Below are 23,819 nucleotides of genomic sequence, written 5' to 3' on the forward strand. Positions count from 1 at the left end.
GGAGACCTCCCCACACATCCGGTGCCGGCAGAAGAGACGCGTAGCTGAATAGACTCCGGCACTCCTGGCTCTGTCTTCAGTTGACATTCTCTTGCAGTTGGGCATTTTTAGCAAAGTCTGAGTCTAGATTCTTCCACATCTGAGCTATGTGATTCAGGATGAGTCACCTCCGTCTCTGGGTCTCTGCTCCCTCATCTGTAGAAACGAAGGGGTGGGATGTGATGATGCATAAGGGACCTTGCAGGTGGCAGTTCTGAGACCGGGTCATCAGTCCACCCCCAGCCTGAGTCCCTGGGGCTGTCTTCCATAACTTGGAGTCTCTGCTTCCCCTCCAAGGATGCAGCGAGGCCAGGGAGAATCAAGGGGACAACAGGATCCACAGAAAGGAGAAGACCACTGGTGACTCATGCACTTGGACAGAGCTTTTTTGCTTGAATATTCTCTCGAAAGCAATCGCAGAGTACCAAGGGGATCGGATGGACTGGAGCCTGATGTGTCCACAGCCCGTGACTGTGTCCAGTCATGTTACGCTGAAGCTTGCTGTGGTTTTTTGGGTTTTTTTTAATTTTTGGTGAAGTAATCAGCCACTGTGACGATGTGCGCTGACCTGTCTGAGGGCCAGGCGCCGCGCATGCTGTGTCCATGCTTCAGTGTCTCACTATTAAGACAGTGCTTCGAGGAAGTCACAGCTGTGCCCTTTTCACAGATGAGAGAACATAGCTTAGAGGTCAGGTGACCTGCCCAAGGTCACAGTTAGTAAGATGGCTAGAAAACACAATCACTCGTGAAGGGAAGCTGGAAGGCTGATTCAATTACCCCTTTTTCTGCAGCTGAGGAAACTGAGGCTCAGAGAAGGTGAGTGGCTGGCCCAGTGTCACACAGCTGGAACACTGCCGGAGCTCTTGGCCTCCTGACTTTCCCAGCGCCCCCCACCAAATGCCCAGGACCACTGTGTGGTGCTTTGTTCCTGGGCTGCCTCTGCCCCTCGTTTTGGAAGCCAGCCTTCTCTCTGGTTCCCGTTCCACCCCACGTTCACCACGGGTTCTTGGGACAAAGCTCCCTCAGTGTTTTAATACGTATGAAATCGGGCTCAGGGAAAGGGGGAAGCAGGCTTTTAGGGGCTGCCTGAAAAGATCTGCGCGTAGCCCAGGTGTTGGGGGCACGGAAGGAGAGAAAGATAGGCATGGACCCTCCTTCACAGCGTCTGGAAGACAGCTGGCACTAAATAAATGCTTGCCTAGTAAGTGAATGGATGGATGGAGTGTGGACCTTCGTCATCCAGGACCAAGAGCCAGTAGAATGGTCACAGGCTCTGCAGTGAGAAAGGTTCAGCTTCACATTCCGGCTCCCCTTCATGTGGAGCCTCAGGTTCCTTTTCTGTAAGAGTGAGAAGGGGAATGATAATAGTTCCTACCACGTGAGGTTGCCGGGAAGATTAACCCAGGGCCCCACGTCGCAAGCCCGCATAATGGGTGATGCCGCTGTTCTCGCCCCCCCCCCCCCGTCGTCATTGGCAACGCTGCCTTGTTGAGGAGGGTAAGAGAGGGCGGCTGGGTGATGCCGCTGTTCCCGCCCCCCCCCCGTCGTCATTGGCAACGCTGTCTTGTTGAGGAGGGTAAGAGAGGGCGGCTGCAGCGTGGTGTGGACCAGTGCTGATGGGCTGGTTTGGGGGGAGTCAGGGGGAGCAGGGAGGGGTGATGACTTCCGTGCCCTTCCCACCCTTGGTCCTTCCATGTTGACAAAATAAATTAATAAGCAGAGTGAAGATGTTGGTGTAAGGTTTCCTACGGCTGGACACTGAGTCTTTTCCATGGAGATGTGGTCCATGAGCCCCGCGGTAGAAAAAAATTCAGAAAAAACAAGGCCAAAGTGCGTGGTGTCCAGTGAGCTTCCTTCTGCATCCCGAGGGTCCTTCCGCTCTGGGGGACCAGAGCCTTCAGGGGAGGAACCCCACAGAGAGGCTGCATTGTCGTCCCTTCCTGGACCCACAGCGCCCTCTGGTGTCTGGAAGCCAGAGCGTCGCTCCAGTTTTCCTCTGCAGGGGTGCATGTGATGCTGGGGAGGTAGATCTCTGCCCTTTGGGAGCGTTCCTCTTTCCCTTAGGAATCTAGCACCTGGGGGGACGAGGACAAAGAGAGCTTTCGTTTTGTGCTCAGATGTGGGCTCAGGTGATGGAAAGAAAGCAGGTTCGGGGAGTTGGGCAGACCTGGTTTGGATCCCAGCTCTGCAGTGGCTGGGTGAGCATTGGGTGGTGTCTCTCTGAGCCTCAGTTTCCTCATCTGTAAAGTGGGGCCATTGATGCCCACCCCTTAGGGCTGTTTTGGGGCTTATAGGAGGTTGGCAGTGCCTGTGACAGCACCTGGCTTAGTCCCTGGCACGTGGTAGTTCATGTAAAAATCCGTCCCTTGTCTTTATTCCTTTCTTTTGTCTGCTAGAAGCTGTTGCTAAAATCCATAAAAGAGTGACAGATGTGCTTCTTCAGTAAACAGCGTTCAAGTACCTAGTACGTGGGAGAGTGGTGGGTTCACAGAGCTGTAAAACATGGCCTGGGCCTCCCCCAGAGGCTCACTCACCAGTTCAGCGGAGGAGACATGCGCACACATTCTGGTCACGTGGTTGTCTAATCATGAGTGTTTCTTCTTCTTCCTGGTCCTTAATCGAGTCTGTTGTGCCACCTCCATCCTCCACCCTGTTACACACTCAGAGGGTGACGACGCTATCAGGAGACCCTGCCTGGGACACCGGTCACGTCAGCACTGCACCTTGAGGGTTTCCCAGGATACCCGGTATTGTACTGCTGGGGCTGCTTAGAGAATGAAACTAAAAAATATCTAGGAAATTCTTGTAAGCACAGTTCCAATGAAGGGAAAAACAGAAACAAAACGACCTCAAGCTGACTCTGTTCTTTATAAGTACACTTAACGGTGACCAGCCGCAGCAAAGAATGGAAACAACCTGATGGAAAATTGCATTTCTTCAAGTGAAAATTAGGAAGCCCTTATATATGTAGATGTGCATGCAACATGGCGTCAATGAAATGGTAGAATAGGAAGCCACATGCACTCCCACACAAAAGGCGTGTGCAGCGAGAAGAGCCAGTGCACTGGGGAGTGGGATTTGGGCTATTTCTTGCCTTGTTAATTGCTCTTTATGTTGCTATAACATTAGTACTTTTGCAAAACATAAACATTTAACTAACAACCAGAGCTTGAACCTAATATGATGAAAAAATAAAAAATAATAGTATATTTACAGCTGTTCATGCGTGAAATCCAGAAGCAGTATTATTTTGGAGGGAAGAGCCCTCTCTCCCAGCGTGGGGCGTTTGCCGAACCCTGCGTGCTGTGACGGCTGGTCCCAGATGACAGAACATGGCAGCGGCTGAGGGTCAGGCTTTGGGAACCTGGCACTGCCCCTGTCCTGCTGTGTGACCTTGGAAAGGTCATTGCAGTTCTTGGTGCCTGTTTTCTCACGTGTACACTGAAGATAATAGTAACAGTAATAGGCTCTTGTAAGATTGAAGTGAGGGTTAAGTGATTGCATCCACGGAAAGAACTTAGCAGAGCACCTGGCAGATCAGAAAGCATTAGCGGGAATCAGGTCTAAGCCACCTGGGCACTGGATTCTCTGAGCGTGATGGTCAGTTCGGGCACATTATCTACGTTAGTCCAAACAGAGCGACAGACTCAGTACTTTCCCTTCGAAGCCCGGGGACGGTGTTCTTTCCCCCAGGGCCTGGGGCTGTGCGATGAGAGCCCGGATATCTGCAGCCATGCGGTGAGCCAGGTGGGGTAGGGCAAAGGTGACACACACACAGGTTGGGCCCAGCGTGGACCCTTGTAGATGACGTCGCAGAGCGGAGTCCAGGCTCACCTAAGCCAGCATCGCCCACTGCTCAGATACACAGGGCAATGCATTTCCTACCAGGGCTCTTTGTTTTCTTTATGAGCAGCTGCTGGTATTAATATTTTAATTAGAGTTGGGATAGGATGTAGAAGGCAGCTCTCAGGTAGAGACCAGCCTAGACCTGGTGCTGAGGAGACTCCACTGCCCCCCGTTTCCCTCGAGTGGAGAGTAACAGAGGACAGAGCAGGGAAAGGGCTTGCAGCCCCTCATCAAGTCTGGCTCACACCTTGTAGATGGTGGGGGCCCTTGGGAGCCACAGGGGATGGAATTGTGGCAAAGTGTCCCGTAAAGCCACGCTTGGGTCAGCAACTGTGTACTCAGCGCTTGGTAGCGGCGGGGGAAAGAAACCAAAACAACCACCACCAAAAAGTCCTTTCTTCAGCATTTTCACAGAAATCCATATGGCAGTAAATAAAATTTTGTATGGATTTTGTGCTCGGATTTCACAGTGCGGTGCCCCAGAAAAACTATGCGAGCAAATAGAAGGAACTCAGCTAAATTTTATTGGGCTGGTTGACTCAGTAGCAGACAGAATTTTAGGTCACGCAGACATCGCTTCCTTGTCTTTTATGGCTTTCTTCCATTTTTATCGGGACCATAAACCTGACGGGGAAAGAGGAATCTGAGCCAGACATATAGCAGAGGCTGTTCTGACTCCCTGGGATGCTGCCTCTAGAAGCTTCAGCCAAATGTCCTGCAGCGTATGCTGGAGCCGAGTGCAGGTCATCACGGGGGAAGCCCTTGTGGGTTGGTTCACCATGAAGTTAAATAAGGTGCCGATTGGGAAACCGAGGAAAGAGGCCACGGCCATCTTGATGGAACTAAGGAGGGTTGTTAGAAGGCCAGGTTCAGAGCTGTCAGCTGAGGTGGGCTGGTCCCCAGGTCTGAGAAAAGTAGGTTCCCCACATGCTTATTCCAAACCAGGCCCCGAGAAGCCCAGTGCCTCCCGTTCTCTGATGATTTGAAATTGGACAAAGCAGTCTCCCCCGCATTGCTGTGGACCTGAAGATCCAGCCTCTCAGGAAAGGCAGTGGCTTGAGGAGCACTGGGGACTCGTGTGCCCAGGGGTGGGCAGGGCGCCTGGGGCTCCTCAGCTCCAGGTGGCTTCCTTTGGCGCATTCTCGCTGTCCTATTTGAAACATGCAAATGCACGTGAATTTGCGTTTGATTTTAAACGCTGCTGTGGTCACACCGTTCCCTACAGACCCCTGCGCAGCCGCTCTGTGTTACGTGGAGGATCAAGCCCCCTGCCTGTTGGCCCCAAGTGACCCTCCCCCGTCTCCATCTCCTGCCAATTCTGGGTCCATCTCTGGGTCCACGTTTCCACCTCCCCGGCATTGATTCCTCCTCCTTGCACGTCCACCGCTCCCTTCTGTGGAATCCTGGAGATGCTTCTGATGCAGTAACCTTCGGGGTGTCAAGCACGGAGCCAGATGGTTCCACAGGCATTGTCTTACTCAGGCCTCCCAGTGAGGGCAGGTGGAGGGTATCACCATCATCATGTCATGGAAAAGGGCGCTGAGACTCAGGAAGACGCTCCTACACGTCGATGTTTTCACTGTAGGAGCTATAGGGAGAGGGCGAAGTAGTTTATAGTGAGCTCTGGTTTGTTCAGAAGTGTAACACCTACCCAGTTTAGGTCTAGTCCTGTGCTGGAGGGCTGGAGAAGGACAGCAGAATGATGGACGTGAACTTTGGAGTAGGATTAATCTAGCCGTCTGCACCGAGAGTCAAGGCGGGTGGAGGGGTGGAGGGTGAAGAGTGTCTAGAAAAATATCTGCGCCTCTGCAGAGCTCGTAGGGCAGAGAGGTGGGTGGCAGTGACGCTGCCGCTCACATGGTCCTGACCAGCCCGCGGCCTGAGGTCTGAGCTGGCTGAGAGCCCTTCCTGTGAAGCAGCGGCGCAGTGCATGTCCCACTTCATGGGACAGTCAGACCTGCTCTCACAGTGACATTTCTCTGATCTCAACGTGACAGACACACCTTGTGCCATCCACAGTGTGAAAGACTGAGTCCCTCCCACCTGAGTCAGTTCTTTCTTTGGTGTCTTTCAACGGCAGGCTGTACTTGAAATTGAGAGATGAGAGGATGTTGTGGAGGTGATGGACTGTCCAGGTGGGTGGGGAGTGAAGTGCGGGGTCTGCTACATCCGGATTTTCTTCCCAGTGCCTCCTTTCCAGAGCAGTGGCCAAGAAACGCCCTCAGAAAGCGCGAGGTGCTTCTGCATAGCACGGGGTTCTGGTGTAGGTGGGACGTGTGCCGTTGCAGGGGATGATGGACACGCTTACTTCGCAGATTCTGTCCGAAGGGATGGGTGGGGCGTTAACACTGGCAGCCATGGAGAATTCAGTGGCCAGCACTTGGTGATTTTGTCCGCAACAGTCGAGTGACTTTGTCTCAAAGAAGATGCCTTGTGGTGGAAAGAATCATGACATCAGCCTTTTATTGACCACTTGATATCTGCCAGCTGTTCAGTTTATGAGTGTCAGCCTCCTGCAGCTCCTTGAAGGAGTCTGGAGCATATGCCCAAGGGCACAGAGTGGTGGGTGAGGGGCTGAGGTTGTGTCTGTCCCACCCTACACCCCCATTCCTAACCACTGCACTGGCCAATGCCGGTTCCCTGCCCTCCCCCAAAAAGGATGCTTTTATCGGAGAATTCTTGACCCTCAAAACCCATGTACCTTGTAGGAATCGGCTTATTTTATGCGCTGACTACATCATAGAGCCTCTGAGCCGTAAAGTATAAATGATATGTGTGTGCTTGTATGTGTGAAACCTCTAAGATGAATTTATGCCATTTGCCGCCGGCTCTGGGTCTCATTCTTTTTTCACAGCTGGCTTAATCCGCGCCCCCGACTCCTATTCTTAGCCTGTTCCTTAATGTGCATTATTCATGGTTATCGACTTGGATAACTGTGGTCGAGTGCCTTCTATTTTTATCATAATTAAAGGGTTTAGGGGAAAATAGGTTCAGCTGCCTATGTGCCCTCAAATAGCCTTGTAGGTTGGGGCAAAATGCTGGGAGTTAGAATAAAGATGCCGCAGACCCTGTCCGTGGTGCTGAAGGACACGTTGGGGAAGTTTTGAGTTCACGGGTTCGCACGGCCCCAGGCAGCGCTGGAATAGGAAAGTCTGCACTTTTTCCAGACCCGTCTGACACTCAGGCTCTTGGCAAGTTTCATGGCCCAGCCACAGGGCCAAGGGCTTCATACAGGAGGAGAGAGCATTTATGGGAGGGTAAATGCTGGACTGCTAGGCAGCTGGGCTGGGAGGGCAGGGGAGGCCAAGGGCATGCACCCTAGACACCGATCGGCTGGACTCAGATCCCAGCTCGGCCACTTAGCAGCTGTGGACACCGGGCAAGTCAGTTACTCAACCCCTGCAACCCGTGCTTTACCTCACCTATAAATTGGCGACTATAATTCTACTGGTCTCAGAGGGTTACAACGAGGATGAAATGAACTAATGAAAATAAATGACTTCACATTTGTAAAAAGTGCTCATAAATGTTAAGTATAATTACCGTGATACCAGCATAGTTTTCCACCTTTTACACCAAGTGACATCTTCTGCATCCTCTGTGTCAGTGAGGTCTTATCCCCGGGGCCGGCTGACAGCTGGGAAACGTCAGTGTTCCCTGCTTCCCCCAAGGAGGACTTCTGTAACTTCTGTACTGAATCTCTGTGTTTCCATGTCGTAAACTCTGAAACGTAGGTAGCAGTTGCATCTCCCTGTGGAATTGTTGTGAGGACGGGTCGAGTGCACTGATGAGGGTAAACAGCTCAGAACCTGGCAGGTCGTGAATATATAGCGAAGACTGGCCGCCAGCAGCACGTCTGTAATATCCCCTTAATGTTTTCTTTAGTATACCGTTAATTTTCCTGCTGGTTCTGCCATTAGCGCTAACGATAGCGATGCTAGTTGGTGTCTAGTTGTCACTCTGTATTGCAGAAGTCACTTGCATCTGTACTGGTTGCCTCTTTCAACCTCGCTTGAGTTTCAAAATAGCCAGATAGAGGGACAGGCCGGCAGGGAATTCACCCCTGCTGGGTGGGTGTGGAAATGGAGGCTGAGAAATCTCCGGCCGCAGCTGCCCTGCCCTTACAGGGACAGTTGGACCCCAGAAAGCACCCCATTGACTGCCACTTGTCCTGAGGAAGTGGCCACCGCAGAACACCCTGGGCCCTTGATGTTGAGCAGTCCTTCCTCGTGTGAAAATACCCAGACTGTTCGCCTGCTTTGTGTCCAGCCAAGGAGAGTCAGACATTCCCTAAGACCAACGAGAAAGTCTCTCCGCTTCGGAAATCCCACCTAAGTACGAGGCTTGCCAATCAGAGACTGTCTCCGTCTTTCTTCTTCTTACTCAATAACTAACTCCCTTTTAACACTTTTGAACCCCTGCTGATGGCAGCCTGGTCCCCTGGACGCACGTGGGTGAAGGACTCAGTTTTGCCCCTGAGGAGGTACAGGGGCCCCGCACGCGCCCCAGGGGCAGGTCTGGCGGGCAAGGACACGGTGCAGAACCGCCATTCACGGAGCAAGTTTAAGGCTTCAAGACAACCTGCCGTGAAGGAGCCTGTTTAACTTGATTTAACTGCAGTTCACAAGCTTATCTGACCCAAGAACTCGGCAATCTTCCTCCCACCCCGTCACACATTAACCACAAATCAAACGGGTATCGTGCAGACCAGCTTTGGAAATGTTACACGAACCCCCGCGGAGACACTTCATACTTAAGCAAGCTCCACAGTGTCTGTAGTTGTTTCCTTTTTTACAGAAAGTGAGACCGAGATTCTGAGATCAAGTAATGTGTCCAAACTGGCCCACCCTCCTCTAAGGGACGGTTGCAGGAGCACGAGGGTTGCATTCAGCCTGCCAAGTCCCTGAAGTCCCGCCCCCCAGGCTGCCTTGTCTGCGATGTCCCCTCTGGAAGGTTCCACTCACGTTAACTGATCTCCTTAGTCTCCAGGACTAGACCCTCCTGGCCCCGAGCTTAAGAACCAGACACCACTTCCCAGCAGATCAGTGTTTCGTGGGAGCACAGGCACCCTGTAGGCACCATTAAATTGCTAGGTGACAGCAGGAGAGGGTACCTCGTGTGGCCGCGAGTACAGCGTGCCGGGGGTAGAGGTGTCCCCCCAGCAGGGGTGTGCTTTACTGCCCCAGCTCCCCCTCATCCTCCCAGCGACCCTGCTGGTGTCACCCTCCACACTTGGACGAGGGGCGAGCGCCACACAACCTTTCAGAGTGGCTGCCTTTGGGGTCATGCAGCTAGAAAGGTGCAGAGCTGGGCCAGAGATGTCTCTCTGTCTGTTTTTCTCTCCAATATCACAACAACTTAGAATGTTGAGACCATGGAAGGCACTTTGTAGAAGTTTTAAAAGTGTGTGTGTGTGTGTGTGTGTGTGTGTGTGTGTGTGTGTGCATACATACACGGTTGCATCTTAATTTATAGATAAAAACTAGAAATATATAATGTGTGTTGTGTCTTTCAGAAAATAAGACCTGTCTTGAGGGCTTATTAGGAGTACTAAATAACACAATATATGAAGACTCCCTACAGGGTCCAGCCCTTAGTGTTTTCTAAATATACTTATAGATTCACCAGTTCAGTCATTCGTTGAATGTCCAACATCGTCATTTCACAGATGGAAAAGCCCAGAAAGAGGCACTGACTTGCTCCGTGTCCCACGGAAAACTGATGGGGAGGGGGCAGCTGGGGTGAAGGTCTTGGCGGAAGCCTTTGATTTGAATCATGTGGTGTGGGAGCTGGACAGGAGCGGAGGGCTCCTGGATTTCCCTGTTTTTGAGTTGCCCCCCGTCCATCTCCAGGAGGCATGGTTGGGAGGGTCGAGCAGGTCCCCACAGCTGCTCCATGAGCGTGCCCGTCACATGCTTCTGCACAGTTCATTAGAATGGAGTTTGCCCCAGCTTAAGAAACATTTTTAACACCTGATCTAGCCCAGTGGTTCTCAACTGGTGTGAGTTTTACCTCCCAGGGGACGTTTGGTGATACCTGGAGGCATTTTGGGTTGTCACACCTGGGGAGTGCTACTGGACATCCTGCAACACCCAGGGCAGCCTCCCCACCCCCGAACAAAGAATCATCAGCCCAGTGCTGATGGGGCCCAGGTCAAGAACCCTGCTCCGGCCTGGTGCTGTGCTGACATGTGTGACCCCGGTCCTGGAGGGGGGTCAGCCACACGGCGAGTTAGGGGAGGGCGGGGCAGGGGCGTCTCACTCCCACTGTCAGGTGCATATGTACCCCCTGGGGGATCTTGTTAAAACATGGGCCCTGATACAGTAGGCCTCCAGTGAAGCCTGAGAATCTGCATTTCTCACCCTCTCCCAGGAGGCGCCCAGGCTGCAGGTCTGTGAATTGCCCTCTGAGTCGTGGTGTCCTGGCCACAGGGCCTGTCTGGCACTTTCTCCGCTGCACCAGCATCCTGAGAACCTGTCTCCAGTGCTGTCCTCACCCTGTCCTAATTGCTGTTCTCTTTCTCTCGTCCTAGGGTTCCCTGGGCCTGCCGGGTCCCCCTGGGAGAGACGGCAGCAAAGGCATGCAGGTACGTCTGTTCCCACAGGGCAGCACCGGGCTTGGGACCTCCTGTCAGAGTCCCCTGTCCTCGAGTGGGGTGGCTTTTGCCAGGGCCAGGCCTGAGCTGGGACTTGTTTGTACCAGGATCTTCCCAGGTCCCTGGAGGCCAGCCCGATAGTTATAACGTCACCAGCAGCAGCCGTTGCCACCAGGCGTCTGCCACCTGTGTGTCCCTGGAAGCTGTTTTCTCACTTAGCTGACAGGCAGTCCTGCATGGGAGGTCTTGTCCGATGCCTAGACCTGGAACCAAGTCGAGGTCCAAGCTGAGGGGCTCGGTTCCCAAGTCCCCAGTTCACAGCTCAAGGAGTCGGTGAGACCCCAGCAGCCGCCCGCATGGCCAGCCGGCCTCCCTCTGGGGGGCACCCCGACTCCGCCTCTGCACCCGCAGCCTCTGAGTTGGAACACACTCTAGGACCCCAGGCAAAATGTGACCTCAACTCAGGCGGGTCAGTCTGATCCAGGACAGAGGGGCCCTCTTCTCCAGCAAGAACCCAAACGGAAACCGGCTCGGGTTCTTGGCGGCCCCTGATGGGCACGCGAGCCGCTATGCTTGTTCCACTGTTCTGTCTCAGCTGAGTTTTGTTGGACCAGCAGCAGGAGTGGATGGGGATTGAGGTGATGAACACCCGCAGTGGAGATCAGCTCCTTTGCTTGTAGAAAGAGTGTCTGGGGGAGCTGGGTCTCAGCTCACCGGTGGTTACATCATTTCCGTGCCGAGTTCTAGTTCCAGGAAGAGATGCCCCGGGTGCCTGGGCCTGTGTCCGCCGGGTTGTGACCACATGCTATTCTGTGTGTGCAGGGGGAGCCGGGAGAGCCAGGAGAGCCGGGGCTGCCTGGGGAGGTGGGTGTGCGGGTAAGTGTTGCTTTGAGTTATTCCTCTCATGTTCCTGGTGCACAGATCTTGATGCAAAACGAACTTTTTGGGTAACATTTCCTTAGGTGTAGAGGTGATGCCCAAATGGGTTCCCTACCTACGCTGCTCATGCCCCACACCCGGGCTCATGTGTGTATGTCCGCACATCCATGACGTTTCCTAAAGGCTTATGGAAAATGAATCGTACCATACTCTGCCATCTATCTTTTTTAACGAGAGGCGCATCTTTCCACACCAGTACGGATCGACACCACCCATTCTCTTAGTGCGTGTTATTCCATCATATGGATGTGTCGTAATTTACATAACTTTTCCTCTATTTGTGGTCCTCAAGGTTATGTCTAATTTCATCTGTTTTTCCCTAAAATCAGTAAATGCACACACACGTGTGCACGTGCACGCGTTTCTCTTACGTATACTGTATTTTTATTTCAGTAGGCTAGATGACAAAAATTGGGATACCTTTGGCTGAGGAAAAGAACATTTTAATTTTAATAGATTTTAACAGCTATTGCCCATTTAGTAGCCTAGAAATCATAGCAACCCATGGTCCGGGCAGCAGAGGGGCCTCCAGGCCCTGCAGACTCCCGTTGGGCTTTGTCAGGACGCGTCTGGGCTGTGCTGGCCCCACGGCGAAGTGTGAGCGATGCGCTGAGGGAATCAGTCATGTGACCGGGAGCTGTGCACATGTCCTGGCCAGATCCTGGCATGGCCGTGGGCCGCGGGGCACGTGGAAACGAGACAGCCGCACTGGCCTTATGATGGCTCAGCACAGTGTTTCCTCTTCCTCGAAGTCGAGCAGAGTTGCGTGTGAATCCTGGCTCCACCAGGCAGGGGATGGCACGAGCTCTGCGTGGGGCAGGGAGCAGCGGAGGTGGAGGGGTCTCTCGGGGAGACCTTGTGCGGGCGGCACGGTGGCACGTGGTGGGTGAGAAGCAGCCCTCTCAGCCCTGAACGTGGTTACCGACAGAGTGTGGCCTCTGCTCCTGCCTCTTCTTGCCATTCCCAAACCTTTTTTTGTGAACACACTTCTGCAGGGACCCCAAGGACCTCCTGGACTTCCCGGACCTCCCGGCCCCGTCGGAGCTCCTGTAAGTAGAGGCAGCTGTGTGGAAGGGGCTCTGTCGCCTCTGCCAGGGACTGGGACCCAGGCTGTGACAGGTCCTCATCCCACATCTGTACACAGAGGACATGGCAGTGAAGCATGGGTGACTCTTCTTAGACCAGAAATGCTTGCATGTTATGGTACTTAAAGGATCTCTTAGCGATCACATTTAAATGCACGTTCCCAGGGCCCCATTCCCAGCTAAAGCAACAGGTTTGTGTGGAGCCCAGGAATCTGCATTTTTACCCAGCAGCCCAGGTATTTCTGACACTTGACCTAAAGAAGCCATTTTTACCAATCTGTCTAGTCAGCCGCTCCAGAAGGGAGTGGAGTCTTTATTATAAATTTTCAGCCCCTAGAACAGTGCCAGACACATGGGATGTTTGGTGACCAAGTGCCCCATGAATAAACCGATGAACAAGTAGATATGGTATATAGTGAGCAAAGTGTCTCCCTGGGCTTCTAACCTTGTTTTTGGTTCTTGTTAAGAAAGATTTGAGATGATCTCCAAATGAAAGAAGCAGTGTTAAAGGTCCTTTTCAAACAAGGCAACCTGCATTGCCTCAGGGGCATTCAAAACCTCTGACCTCTGTGTATCTGGCCAGATTATTTGGATGGAATTAGAATGGCCTGTATATCCAGCTGCCCCCAAAGGCCTAAGTGGTCTGCGGACCCTCTGCCTTCTGGGAAGGCATCCTGTGCTCTGGCCCTGTGCCTCTTCTCCAGGCACCAAAGATGTATGTATTATTCCTGGGATCCACAAGCAGGCCTGGGCAGTCTGCCCCCTTTAACTTCTTTTTCTTAGAGCATCCAGGAAGGGAGAGGAGAGAGAGGGGACACAGGGCATTCACCTAGTAACACAGGACGTACTCAGGCCTCTCCTGCAGGGCCATGCACCAAGCTGCATTCCTGCCCGGGAGAAGCCGTGCTTCCACCAGCGGGGGTGCTGGTGACCCGGCATCTCACTGCACACCCTACACATCTCAGAGGAGCAGACACACGTGCATTCTGATCTCTGCACTGTAGTGTGGGGCAGTGGCCTTCAGGTAGAACTTCTGCAAGATTCTCGTGCAAACCAAGGGATTGATGTAGCCATTCCTTGGCTCACTTATTCAACAAGTGTTTATGGACATCAAGCGGCAGCTGCCCTTCCAGACCGTGGGGTGCGGCACTGAAGGAAAGGAGGCGCTGCCCTCATGGGGCTGGCATTCTGCTTGGGGGAGGCCACAGATGTGTCCTGTGGGGCTGAGTGCTCAAGGAAAGTGAAGCCTGGTGAGGAGGATGGACGGTAGGCGGGCGGGGCAGGGACTGTAATTTGAATCCTGCGGTCAAAGAAGCCAACACCTTGGCTGGCGTTTCCATCGCATCTGCTCACAGAGGGGAGGGAGTCCTTAGTGCAGGTTCTAGGTGTTGCTCCTGAGGAAGGTGGGGTGGATGGAGGGTGGGGCAGCGGCCCTGTCCCTGGGGGAGGTGGAGGAATGCGGCTTAAAGGGGCCCAGAGTCTCAGGTTCAGTGTTGGGCTGCTCCGCCATTCCATGATCAGACGGAATCACAGGCTCTGGGTGGCAGTGGGGACTGACTCCAAGGCCACCTTCCTGCGACTGACCAGATGAGCTCAGGGACCAGGGTGGGTTCAAGTCTTAACAGGGAGAACCTTGATGATCCAGGCGGGAGGACCAGCCCCGGGAGCTCACGCCTCACGCAGCGGGGGGCCCAGATCGCTGCCCAGGCCTGAGGGGGGGAGTGCAGGCCGCTGTGCAGAGTGAGGCTGCACGGGAGACAGACCTTCACTGCCATCCCAGGCAGGCAGGCTGCCCGGGGGCCTCAGACTCAGCCCAGAGAAGCTGGACGGGGCTGTCCTGTTACTCAACTCATCTTCCCCTCTTCCCCAGGGTCTCCATGGAGAACGAGGTGAAAAGGGAGCCCAAGGAGAAAAGGTATTGCCAGTCTGTTTCAGTCAATCAGTGCAGCTTTCCATAGACAGCGTGTGTGTGCACGTGTGTGTGCGTGCGTGCGTGCGCGCACTGGCGGGTGAAGCCCGGTGCAGAGGAGGCATTAGTTTCCCAGCCCTCTGAACGTAAGGTCTGGGCCCAGAATGCTGTGGGCTCGGTACCTGCAGGGGCTGCAGTCCCCTTGCAGAGACAGGATTTCGGGTTTCCTGGCCAGAGAGGTTTTTGAAAGAGCCTTTGGATCCGGACTCAGTTCCGGTTGCTGCCATGGACTCACATCTCCCTCGGCAAGTTGCACAAGTTCTCCACACCTCGATTACCTGACTGTCCCACGGAGGGAGGGAGCATGGTGACAGCTGTGGCCTTGGGGACCCACGTTTAGCCTCATGCATCAAGTGGTGTGACCTGACCTCAGCTGAGACTTGTAAACGCACGTTGCCACCGAGGTGACGTGGTCAGGGCGGGCTGAGGCTGGCCGTGCCTTCGTAGTGAGGCCGCCAGGTCACAAGTAATCCTCAGACCAGATCCTTCTATGGGTGCTAAGGCCGTAGAAGGCTCGGGGTTCTGCTGGGTGGGGGTGAGGACCGCATATCCCCCCTGACCTCGCCAGACAGCAGCTGGTGTCGAATTCTCAGGAATCCCAGGCCCATCTGTTCACGGGGCTCCTTCAGATCAAGAGCTAGAAACTGGCCATGTTCCAGACCCTTTTGCAGCAGCTACCCTGTTCCATCTTCCTAGAGTACATGTTACTCTCGTTTTATAGGGAATGTCTAAGTTATTAAGAAACTTAATTTTATTTCAGTATATTTGGAAAATAGGGAAAAAACAGCCTCTAATTCCACCATCCTGCTACAACTGCGGTGGCCAAGTCCCTGTAGGACTTGTTCTTGTGTGTCCCGTGTCTTCCTATATAGTCACACGTGACATGTTCTGCTTTGCATCCGTCTTGTCTCTTGTTCCTGCATGGAGCCTCTCCCCAACATATGCTGCTGTAGACTTTTACGATTTATCTTAAATGGCTGCACAGCGTCCCATTGTGTGACTAGACCGTGATTTATGTGCCCGTTCCCCTATTATTGATCACTTAGGGTTTTTTTCCAGTTTTTCATGATTAAAAACACTGCTTTGGTGACCATTTTTGCACCGATAGCTTTATTTTTCAAATTTAGGATGGTTTCCTCAGGCTGCTCCCCCAGAAGGGAGGCTCCAGTCAAAGGAAATGAATGTGTTGTGTGGCTCTGGAAACACGTGGCCCCGAGGCTTCCCAGAAGGCTCCTCAGAAGGAAGGAGGGGGCAGAGGCTAGCATAACGCCCCACCTCAGCTCCAAAGCATGGTTTCTGTTTGTGTGGATATTAAATTTTAATCACTGTAGCTTAAAAAGTGAAATACCTTACCCCATGGTCATTATGAGTTGCGTCTCTTGGTTCTTTTGAGAGATTTCATGTGGCTCCGTGCATTTGGTTACAGGTAGAGCGCCTCTCTGTGGCCCCCTGCTCCTTCCCTTTATAAGGTAGAGTCTTGAAAGTGACACTTGGGATAACTGAGGATCCAGGCACAGGGCTTGATGGGCAGCTCTGGTGCACGAGGGAACAAGGTTCTCATTTGAAAGGCCCCGTGGGAACAGGCAGGGTTTGGGGAACGGACCCGGCAGTAGGGCTGAGCTCCAGACCAGCAAAAGGGACCCTGAGACTCCATGGTCAAAGTGCGTGCGTGGCCGGCTCACCAGTGATTCCGGCCAAAGGCCCAGGTGCGCAGACACCCCCCTGGCTGTCACCTGTGGGCACAATCAGAGACCCAGGCCTGTGCCCTGGCCTCCAGGCCTTCAGTGTCCCGCCAGCCGTTACTGAGTGCCCGGTGCCTCACGTCCTGTGCTGACGGTGGCAGCGCCAGTGAAGACTGAGGACAGGCCCTGCTTTCGAGGCCCCAGGAGTTCAGTGGGCCACACGGATTCACAGGGTCAACTCACTTTGTGGTCCTGTGAGGTGTGCAGTGCCCAGTGTACAGCCTGGAGCGTGGACAGCCCTCCGTAGGCCTTGGCCAGACCAGTCAGTGAATAACAGGTGAGTCCTGTGTCCTCAGACCAGACCCCCCCATAAGAAGGATAACTGGTGAATCGAAGGTGTGGGAACCGAAGCAAAGGACAGTAGCGTGGACACGGCTGGGTCGTGTAAGGACAGGAGGTGGATGCAGCCCCCCAGTAGCTCCGGGACCTTGCATCAGATCCACGTGCAGTACTGACACAGCACTGCAGGGCACAGACACCCAATGCTTGATCCCCTGGGAAGGGCTCCCCGCACAGAGGGGTCAAGGCTGTGGCTTTGCCGCTTGCCTGAGGCCCGGGGCTGGGCCAAGCCTGCCGTCACGGCATCTGAGGACCCACGGGCAGGAGCTCGTGAGGGTCCCCCACCCGCAGAGGACTCTGCTTTGCTTCATGTGGGGACCACGTGCCACCAAACACCCTGGGGTCCGGGAGACATGGGCTCAAGCCGCGCAGCACTGATGTGGAGTGTGCAAAAGGAAATTAGGAAGGGAAAGAAGCCTCCTTACTGGGCCTCAGTCCCCTGCATTGTAAAATCGCGGGTGGGATCTGGATTGAGCCAGAAGCCTGTTCCCAGCCCTTGTTCGTCATCTGGTTCACACGCAGTGCCTGGGGTTTCCGGACGCACCTCCCACAAGTGTCTTCTGCCTCATGAAGGAATATGGAAGGAATCCTCCCAGTTGAAGCTATGTTTTAAGTGCTTTTTTTTTTTTTTTTAATGTGCTGGAAAGGACCCAAAAAAGTAAAAGCATAACTTCAGTCCTTAAGAAGCCTGCAGTCTGACTGGGAGCATGTGAAAAGTTAAGTTGATTCATCCATTCATTCCCCAGTCATGCACCCACCCCCCAGCGCCCAGCTACAAATATTTTAAATATTTGTGTGACCTCCTTCAGCTCTCTGCTCAAGCGCCACTTCCTCAGAAGTCTTCCTCGGTCCCCAGGCCTGTCCCAGAGCTTGCACGTCCGTGCCCCTGGAGCCCCTGTGGTTTTCACCCTCATGGGTCACGTGTATCACATTTGTTTGCCTTTCACCCCCAAACACGCCTGTAGCCCCCTGGCAACTTGAGCACGCTGCTCACACCCTGTTCACCTCATACACCTCTGGGGCCTCACGCCCTGGGGTAGTACCTGACACGGAGCACCTGGCCAGGCCTCATCTACGGATGCGCTGGGCACCAGGTGAGGAGTGATGCAGGAGCCAAGGTCGGACTCGGATTACAGAGGACCTTCAGTAACAGGTGTGTGAACTTGGACTTCTTTAGAGATGCGTAGGGTGGATTTAGAAGATGCATTTTAGCACTTAGGCTTAGGTGAAGCCTCCGGAGTGGATGAGATGGTGAACAGGAAGCTGCATGGACCACGTCATGGAAGCCAGGAAATGTCACCGACAGAAAGCAGAGCAGGGACACTGCGCCGTCCGAAAGATGGTCTCCTGAGCTCCCTGGTCGCAGCAGTTTAAACTGAGCTTCTGAGGAATTTGCATTGCCCAGGGTTTCAGTCGAGACTGAAGTACAGAGCTGAGGACTCTTCGTGGGGCTGGGGGGAGCCAGCTCTGCCCCAGAGGAGCTGGGCCGGCCACTTGATGTACCGGAGCCTCAGGTTCTCATCTGCGGAATGCAAACGTGCACAGCCTCCCTGAATCTTGTTGGAACCTTGGATGAGACCACAGAATCAAAGTGTCCAGCACATAACTGACACATCCACAGACATTCGTGTCCTTTCCCACCTGTGTTTCAGGGAAAACTCAGTCTGTACACTCAGTGCTTTGTTCTTCCCAAAGTTCTGTTTTGAAGTAACAGCCTTTTCCCATATAATGCTGGGCGGCTTGTCCATTAAGCTCGTGGAGTCTTAAGGCTTTTTTCCCAGCCAAGAAACGCGGCATTCCTGTCAATGTTCTAAATTATCAGATCTGGAAAGGACCGCAGATAACCCTGGAGATTTCCCGTTATTGTCCAGAGGGAGGAACTGAGCCCAGAGGCGATGTGTTTCCTGATGCAGCCCATTATAAGGCGAGCAGGTGCTGGAAACGTCTCACTCCCAATCTGGGCTTTCCCCGCAGGACACACGGGGCTGAACAGTCGACATTCCCCGGGAACTGTTTCTTCAGACCGGCCACAGCCCTGCCCCCTGCAGGCGCCACCTTGCAGGGAAGCTCGGGAAGTGGGGGCCCACCTGCAGGGGAGCCCCAGGAGAGGAAGTCCAGCCGGTGACCCATCAGCCTCAGTCTCCCCAGGCTGCACCAGGCAGCAGCATCGTGGCATAGAGGAAGCCCTGCACAGTGATTCTGGAGCCAGTCTGCCTGCGTCTTCAATCCTAGTTCTGGGATCTGCAAGCAGTGTGACCTTTGGAGAGTTTAGTTTAACTTTAACTCTGAGTCTCAGGTTTCCTCAGTGCTGAGAGTATCTATTATGTAAGGCTACCACGAGGATTCAATGAGTTAGTATCTGTAAAATGCTTAGAGCAGTGCCGGGCAACACATGCCATATTTATGGAGGGTGGGGAGTCAGAGAGAGAGAGATGGAGAAAGAGAGAGTATAGAAACAGCCCGACAGAGAAAGATGGGGGCGTGCATAACCTGAGCCCTGCGAGCTCAGCTTTGGGTCTGAGCTCCGGCTCCCTTGCCGACTTTTCTCCGTGACCCTGGGGAGAGCTGGTTCCTTCTCTGCACCTCCGTTTCCCCATCTGTCAAACAAGAAGCCTGGGCTGCATGATCTCTTAGGCTCCTTTCCAGTCCTTATATCTGATGAGTACTTAAAACAGCTTATTTTCTCGTGAACCTCTCAGATTTCTTAAATCAGCAAGAAGGAAGTTTCCATTTCCCCTTGAGACAGGCGCATCCCACTGTCTGGCTTGGCCAGACGTGGAGCTGGGCCAGAGAGAGCCAGTGGCCACGCATCGCTAGGCCACCTCCATCAGCCACGTGGCAGGGCCTTCTCTGGGAGGTGGGGGCCGGGGGTTAGCCCTTGCTTCAGGCATCTTCCAGAAGGTGCCTTGCAGGCGCAGCGAGCTGTGGAGGCACGAGCACCTCCTAGTGATTGAGGGGCAGTGAGGCCCGAATGGATTGTCCAGGGGCTTTTGGGCTTGGGGCAGTTGGCAAATGGTACAGTGTATCTAGTTAGTCACAAAGAGAGGAGTCCACTCCCTAGGGGCCAGAAGTTGGACACAGCGGCCCCGGCTCTTCTATCTGGAAACCGTGCTTCCTACACAACTTCGGGTGGGTGAGTGTGGCAGTCGAGCTCCTGAGGCCCCAGGGAGGACGTTCCAGGGGTCCTGCCCACCCTGATTTGGGACTAGGGAAGCCCAGGCTTTGGGGGCTAGAGTGAAACGGTCAGAGCACCAGCTTTGGAATCAACAGGACCAGTCTTACCCTGGCCCTGCCTCTGTCAGCTCTGGGACCTCACACCAGCTTCTAGTCTCTCTGACCTGTGTCCTTATCTAACATTTAGAGGTAACACCATCTGTCTCAGGAAGTGACCCTGAGGATCCGATGAAATTAGTTGTGAAAGCAGCTACAGGACTTGACACCCGGTAGGCACCCCCTGAACGTTTAACGAAAGGGAGTGGGAGTTTTGAAGGGACTGTGGCCATGGTGCATCCCGCCCACACCAGCCCCCAACTCTGTCTTACGATGAGTCGTCAGTAAGACCATGGCCTTCAATCCACGTAGCTCTGGAAGGGCTGGCAGTGTTGCCCACCAGGTGTTACTGGGATGAGTATTTGTTGACTTTCTCCTGTGTGCTGGGTGCATGTGGTTAAATCTTTATGGAGCAAGTGCCAGGTGGAAGAAGCACACCACACACCCCCTCCCGCATTAAATGTGCAGAGGGACATGGAGATTTCAGGGTCCTCAAGACTAGGCAGCCTAGATGGCAGGGGCTGTGGGCGGGTTTTGTGCTTTAAGCGGGTTGCGTGTGACCTCTGCTGTCGGAGACCTAGAACAGCAAGTGGACCTGGCCTGGGGGAGCCCCCGCCCCCTGCCCCCTGCCTTCACCGCAAGCCCCCAGGATTCAGGCAGTGAATACCAGATCTTCCCCTCTTGAGCTGTGTGAGCCAGGATGGCACACTTAATCTCTGAGACTCAGTTTCCTTTACTGAAAGCAGGGACAGTGTGTCATAGGGTTGATGTGAATTTTAAAGGAGATAGTGTGTGTTCAGCTCCTGGTACCCAGAAGATGCTGCAGACACGGATTGAGTCTGCTTTGATTTGCATATTCCAGGCTTCTGGTGGGCTGTGCTCGCGCTAGTTTGAACGCTGACCCCATGCTTCCCTGTGACTTCCTCCCCACCTCCTGTCCCAGCAGGGCTCGGAGGGTGTTGCAGTTAAAGACCCGCTCGGAATGCCGTCTTCTGTCTTCCGGCTCCGTCGCCATCCACATCTCTCTGCCTCTTTGTCCCTCGGCTCATCTCTGTCCCTCGTCCGTCCTCTCCTGCTCATTCCCTCCCTCTCTCATCCCCTGCTCCTGGAGGCACACACCTATCAGCACCCCAGTCGCACCCCTCCTGCCCCACTCTCTGTGTGCTGATCAGGGAGAGAGACCGCCGATGCCACGTCCAGCCGAGCCCGAGCCCTGCACCCTGCAGCTGTCCTGAGTGGCAGCTGGGAGAAGTCTTGCCTCCGGGCTCCAGTGACCTTGATGAGTAAGCGCAAGGCTGTTAAGAAATAGGGGCTTGGGCTGCGAGGTAGGACTTGTGAAACAGTGCCTGGTCAACACTCCTTCCTTTGCTGAGCCCTGTGGAAGTGCCCCGGGGGACGTTCAGTAGGCTGGCCCGCCACGAGGAGAGCTCTGGAATGGAAGTCCGGAGGCCTTGACTTCAGTCCTGGCTCCATTGCTAAGTTTCTGTGTGACCTTGGACAAGCTCTACCTCCTAAGGTTGTCAGTTTCCTCCCCTGTAAAATGAGGGGGTTGGCGTTCTTGCCAGATCAGCTGCTCTGGGAATCAATGGAAGAGATGCTTGGGGGCCCCTGCTCAGACCCCATGGGGTGGTAGACATAGAAGATTGAGGGTCAGGGGAATCCAGGTTCTGGTGCCAATGCAGTCACACCTCACTGGGGTAAGTGGCTTACATCAGGGCCTCCGTTTCCTCATCAGAGTCATCCTCAAACCTGCCAACCCCATAGCGTTCGGAGGAAAAGAAGATGCAGTAGCACACGTGGAATCACTTGGCAGAGAGAGAAACTGCAGGCAGCTCTCCTCTCTGTTCACCCCGAACTTCGTGTGATGGAGGGACTTTAAAAGAGTTAATATATGAGTGCTTGAAAATAGAAACGCGTACATCATTGTTCCAGGATTTTAAAATCATTTCTGAAAGCTAGGAAATATATATGGTTAAGTTTACATAGATGCAGAGTGGAGGGAAACTACAGTGCAGCCTGCAGAACAGGAAGAGGTGCTGGTCTAAGTCAGTGGATTTGGGGAGTCAAGGGATCCTTGGACAGTTGTCAGTGATTAACTGAGGCCCCGCACTTAGAGCAGCAGAGTTGGGCGTCTCCTCCCCTGACCTCGGCTTGAACTGTCCAGTGGGAAGCATCAGTTTTTGCCCCCAGATTGAGAGAAAGAAGCCCCCCCTTACCCTGCAGTCACCAGAGGTGGGCTGGGTATACAGTTAGCATCCGCAGGCAGGCACCCAGGACCAGCAGAGCAAAGATGAGCAGAAAACCAGGAATCTTCACTTATTCAAAACAGCATCCTGAAAGACACGCCAACATTAAAACAACAAAGAAGGGGGGCTTCCCTGGTGGCGCAGTGGTTGAGAGTCCGCCTGCCGACGCAGGGGACGCGGGTTCGTGCCCCGGTCCGGGAAGATCCCACATGCCGCGGAGCGGCTGGGCCCGTGAGCCATAGCCGCTGAGCCTGCGCGTCCGGACCCTGTGCTCCGCAACGGGAGAGGCCACAACAGTGAGAGGCCCGCGTACCGCAAAAAAAAACAACAACAAAAAAGGAAAGAAAGAACTTAAGAAATAAAGTTATAGGGAAGTAGAAGGAGAGCTCAGAATCCTTCCCTTGTGCAGTGCTGCATCATTCAGTCGTGTCAACTGGGGCCACACTGCCTCTCCAGGCTGGGCTCCGGGGACACAATAATGAAAAGAGTAAACCCAGCCCGTGTCCTCCTGGGGGACGGGAGAGAAGGGTGGTCACGTGGAGAATAAATGCGAATTGGATTAAGAGCTGTGAGGGAGACACATATGAGACCATGCTGGGGAAGAACGGGACGTGGAATCCGGACTAAAAGGCCAAAGGGGTGACGTTTACATGCGCCCTGAGGGCACGGAGGAGCAGCAGACAGCGGCAAGCATGGCCCTTGGAAACGAGAGAAGCTGCTGTGATGGAGGCACTGCAAGAAGGAACCTGGGCCGCTGGAGGCTGTGCCACAGGCTGTTGATACCAGCATGAACGCACCTTTTGGAGGGATCTCTCTCCATCAGCCGAGCTCTTAGGGCCCAGCTGGGAGAAGGACACTGGACCCGGCGAGTCAGCCATGAGGGGAACACACCAGCACCACAGGCATGGCTTGGAGGGGAGCACTGGTACTTACCCAGTGGCCGTCATAAGCACGCGCTTTAGGTGAGTCACCTCACTCCTCAGTCTCCGTGTCTTTCAAAGAAGGGATAATTTTCATCCCCAGGAAACACAGTCAACAGAAACGTCTCAGAGAGGTGAAGCAAGTTGCCCAAGATTCCAGAGCTAATAAGAGATTCACACCTGTGTGAACATAAGCTGATGGGTGGAGGTTGTGTGGATGGTAGCCCACTGTGCTCCAGCAAATTAACCCTTAGGTCTGTACCATGCACTGCGAACAGTGGACGTTTATACTACACACTTCCTGGGTGGATGAATGATGTGTTAAATGTGTCCACAGTTTTATGAGCTGCGTTACAAGCCCCGTGCATTTATTATTTTTTTTGACCCCCATGTAGACCCATGAGATAAGGAGTCTGTGTGGTTCAAAGAGGCTGTGTGGTCTTCACTTGGTCACAGATTTAGATGAGAAGCAGAGATGGGAATGTGGTTTCCCTGACCTTTAACTTATGCTCTTTGACCCCCAATACACATAAACTCTCGGCTGCTGTGTGTGTGTGTTTGGCTCTCCTGGTGCCTCGTGGAGAACAGAGCATGCTCGGGAGCTAAGGGCCTTTGCTTGCCTTTCCTCTTTTATGACATTGACCCCGGGGACGTCCCTCTGTTGTTCATTTCTTCTCTTTCCTTCTTTTGCCAGGGGGAGAGAGGCCTGGATGGATTCCCCGGGAAGCACGGGGACACTGGAGAGCAGGTAGGCAGGCATTGGCTCCGGGGGCCGGACGGGACTGGGGCCTGTGCAGAACTCGTAGGGCCTGGGGGCTGTGGCCTTTGT

At 53.8% G+C, this 23,819-nt stretch overlaps 1 protein-coding gene across 8 annotated transcripts in view; it reads left to right on the forward strand.

Moving 5' to 3' along the window:
* COL22A1 (collagen type XXII alpha 1 chain) overlaps window positions 1-23,819 on the forward strand; it is a 254,177-nt gene that overhangs the window by 94,059 nt on the left and 136,299 nt on the right. For all 8 annotated transcript variants that reach the window (XR_003793573.1, XR_003793575.1, XM_029222987.1 and 5 more), the window contains 5 exons: window positions 10,418-10,471; window positions 11,303-11,356; window positions 12,415-12,468; window positions 14,375-14,419; window positions 23,685-23,738. Coding sequence is in view for 6 of the 8 variants with exons in the window: in XM_029222987.1 (XP_029078820.1) it covers window positions 10,418-10,471; window positions 11,303-11,356; window positions 12,415-12,468; window positions 14,375-14,419; window positions 23,685-23,738 (261 nt within the window). In the remaining 2 variants the exon portion in view is untranslated. The remainder of the gene's footprint in view (window positions 1-10,417; window positions 10,472-11,302; window positions 11,357-12,414; window positions 12,469-14,374; window positions 14,420-23,684; window positions 23,739-23,819) is intronic.

Source organism: Monodon monoceros, unplaced genomic scaffold, assembly GCF_005190385.1.
Source record: "Monodon monoceros isolate NGI ecotype Baffin Bay Population unplaced genomic scaffold, NGI_Narwhal_1 Super_Scaffold_14, whole genome shotgun sequence".
In the NCBI taxonomy this organism is placed as follows: domain Eukaryota; kingdom Metazoa; phylum Chordata; class Mammalia; order Artiodactyla; family Monodontidae; genus Monodon; species Monodon monoceros.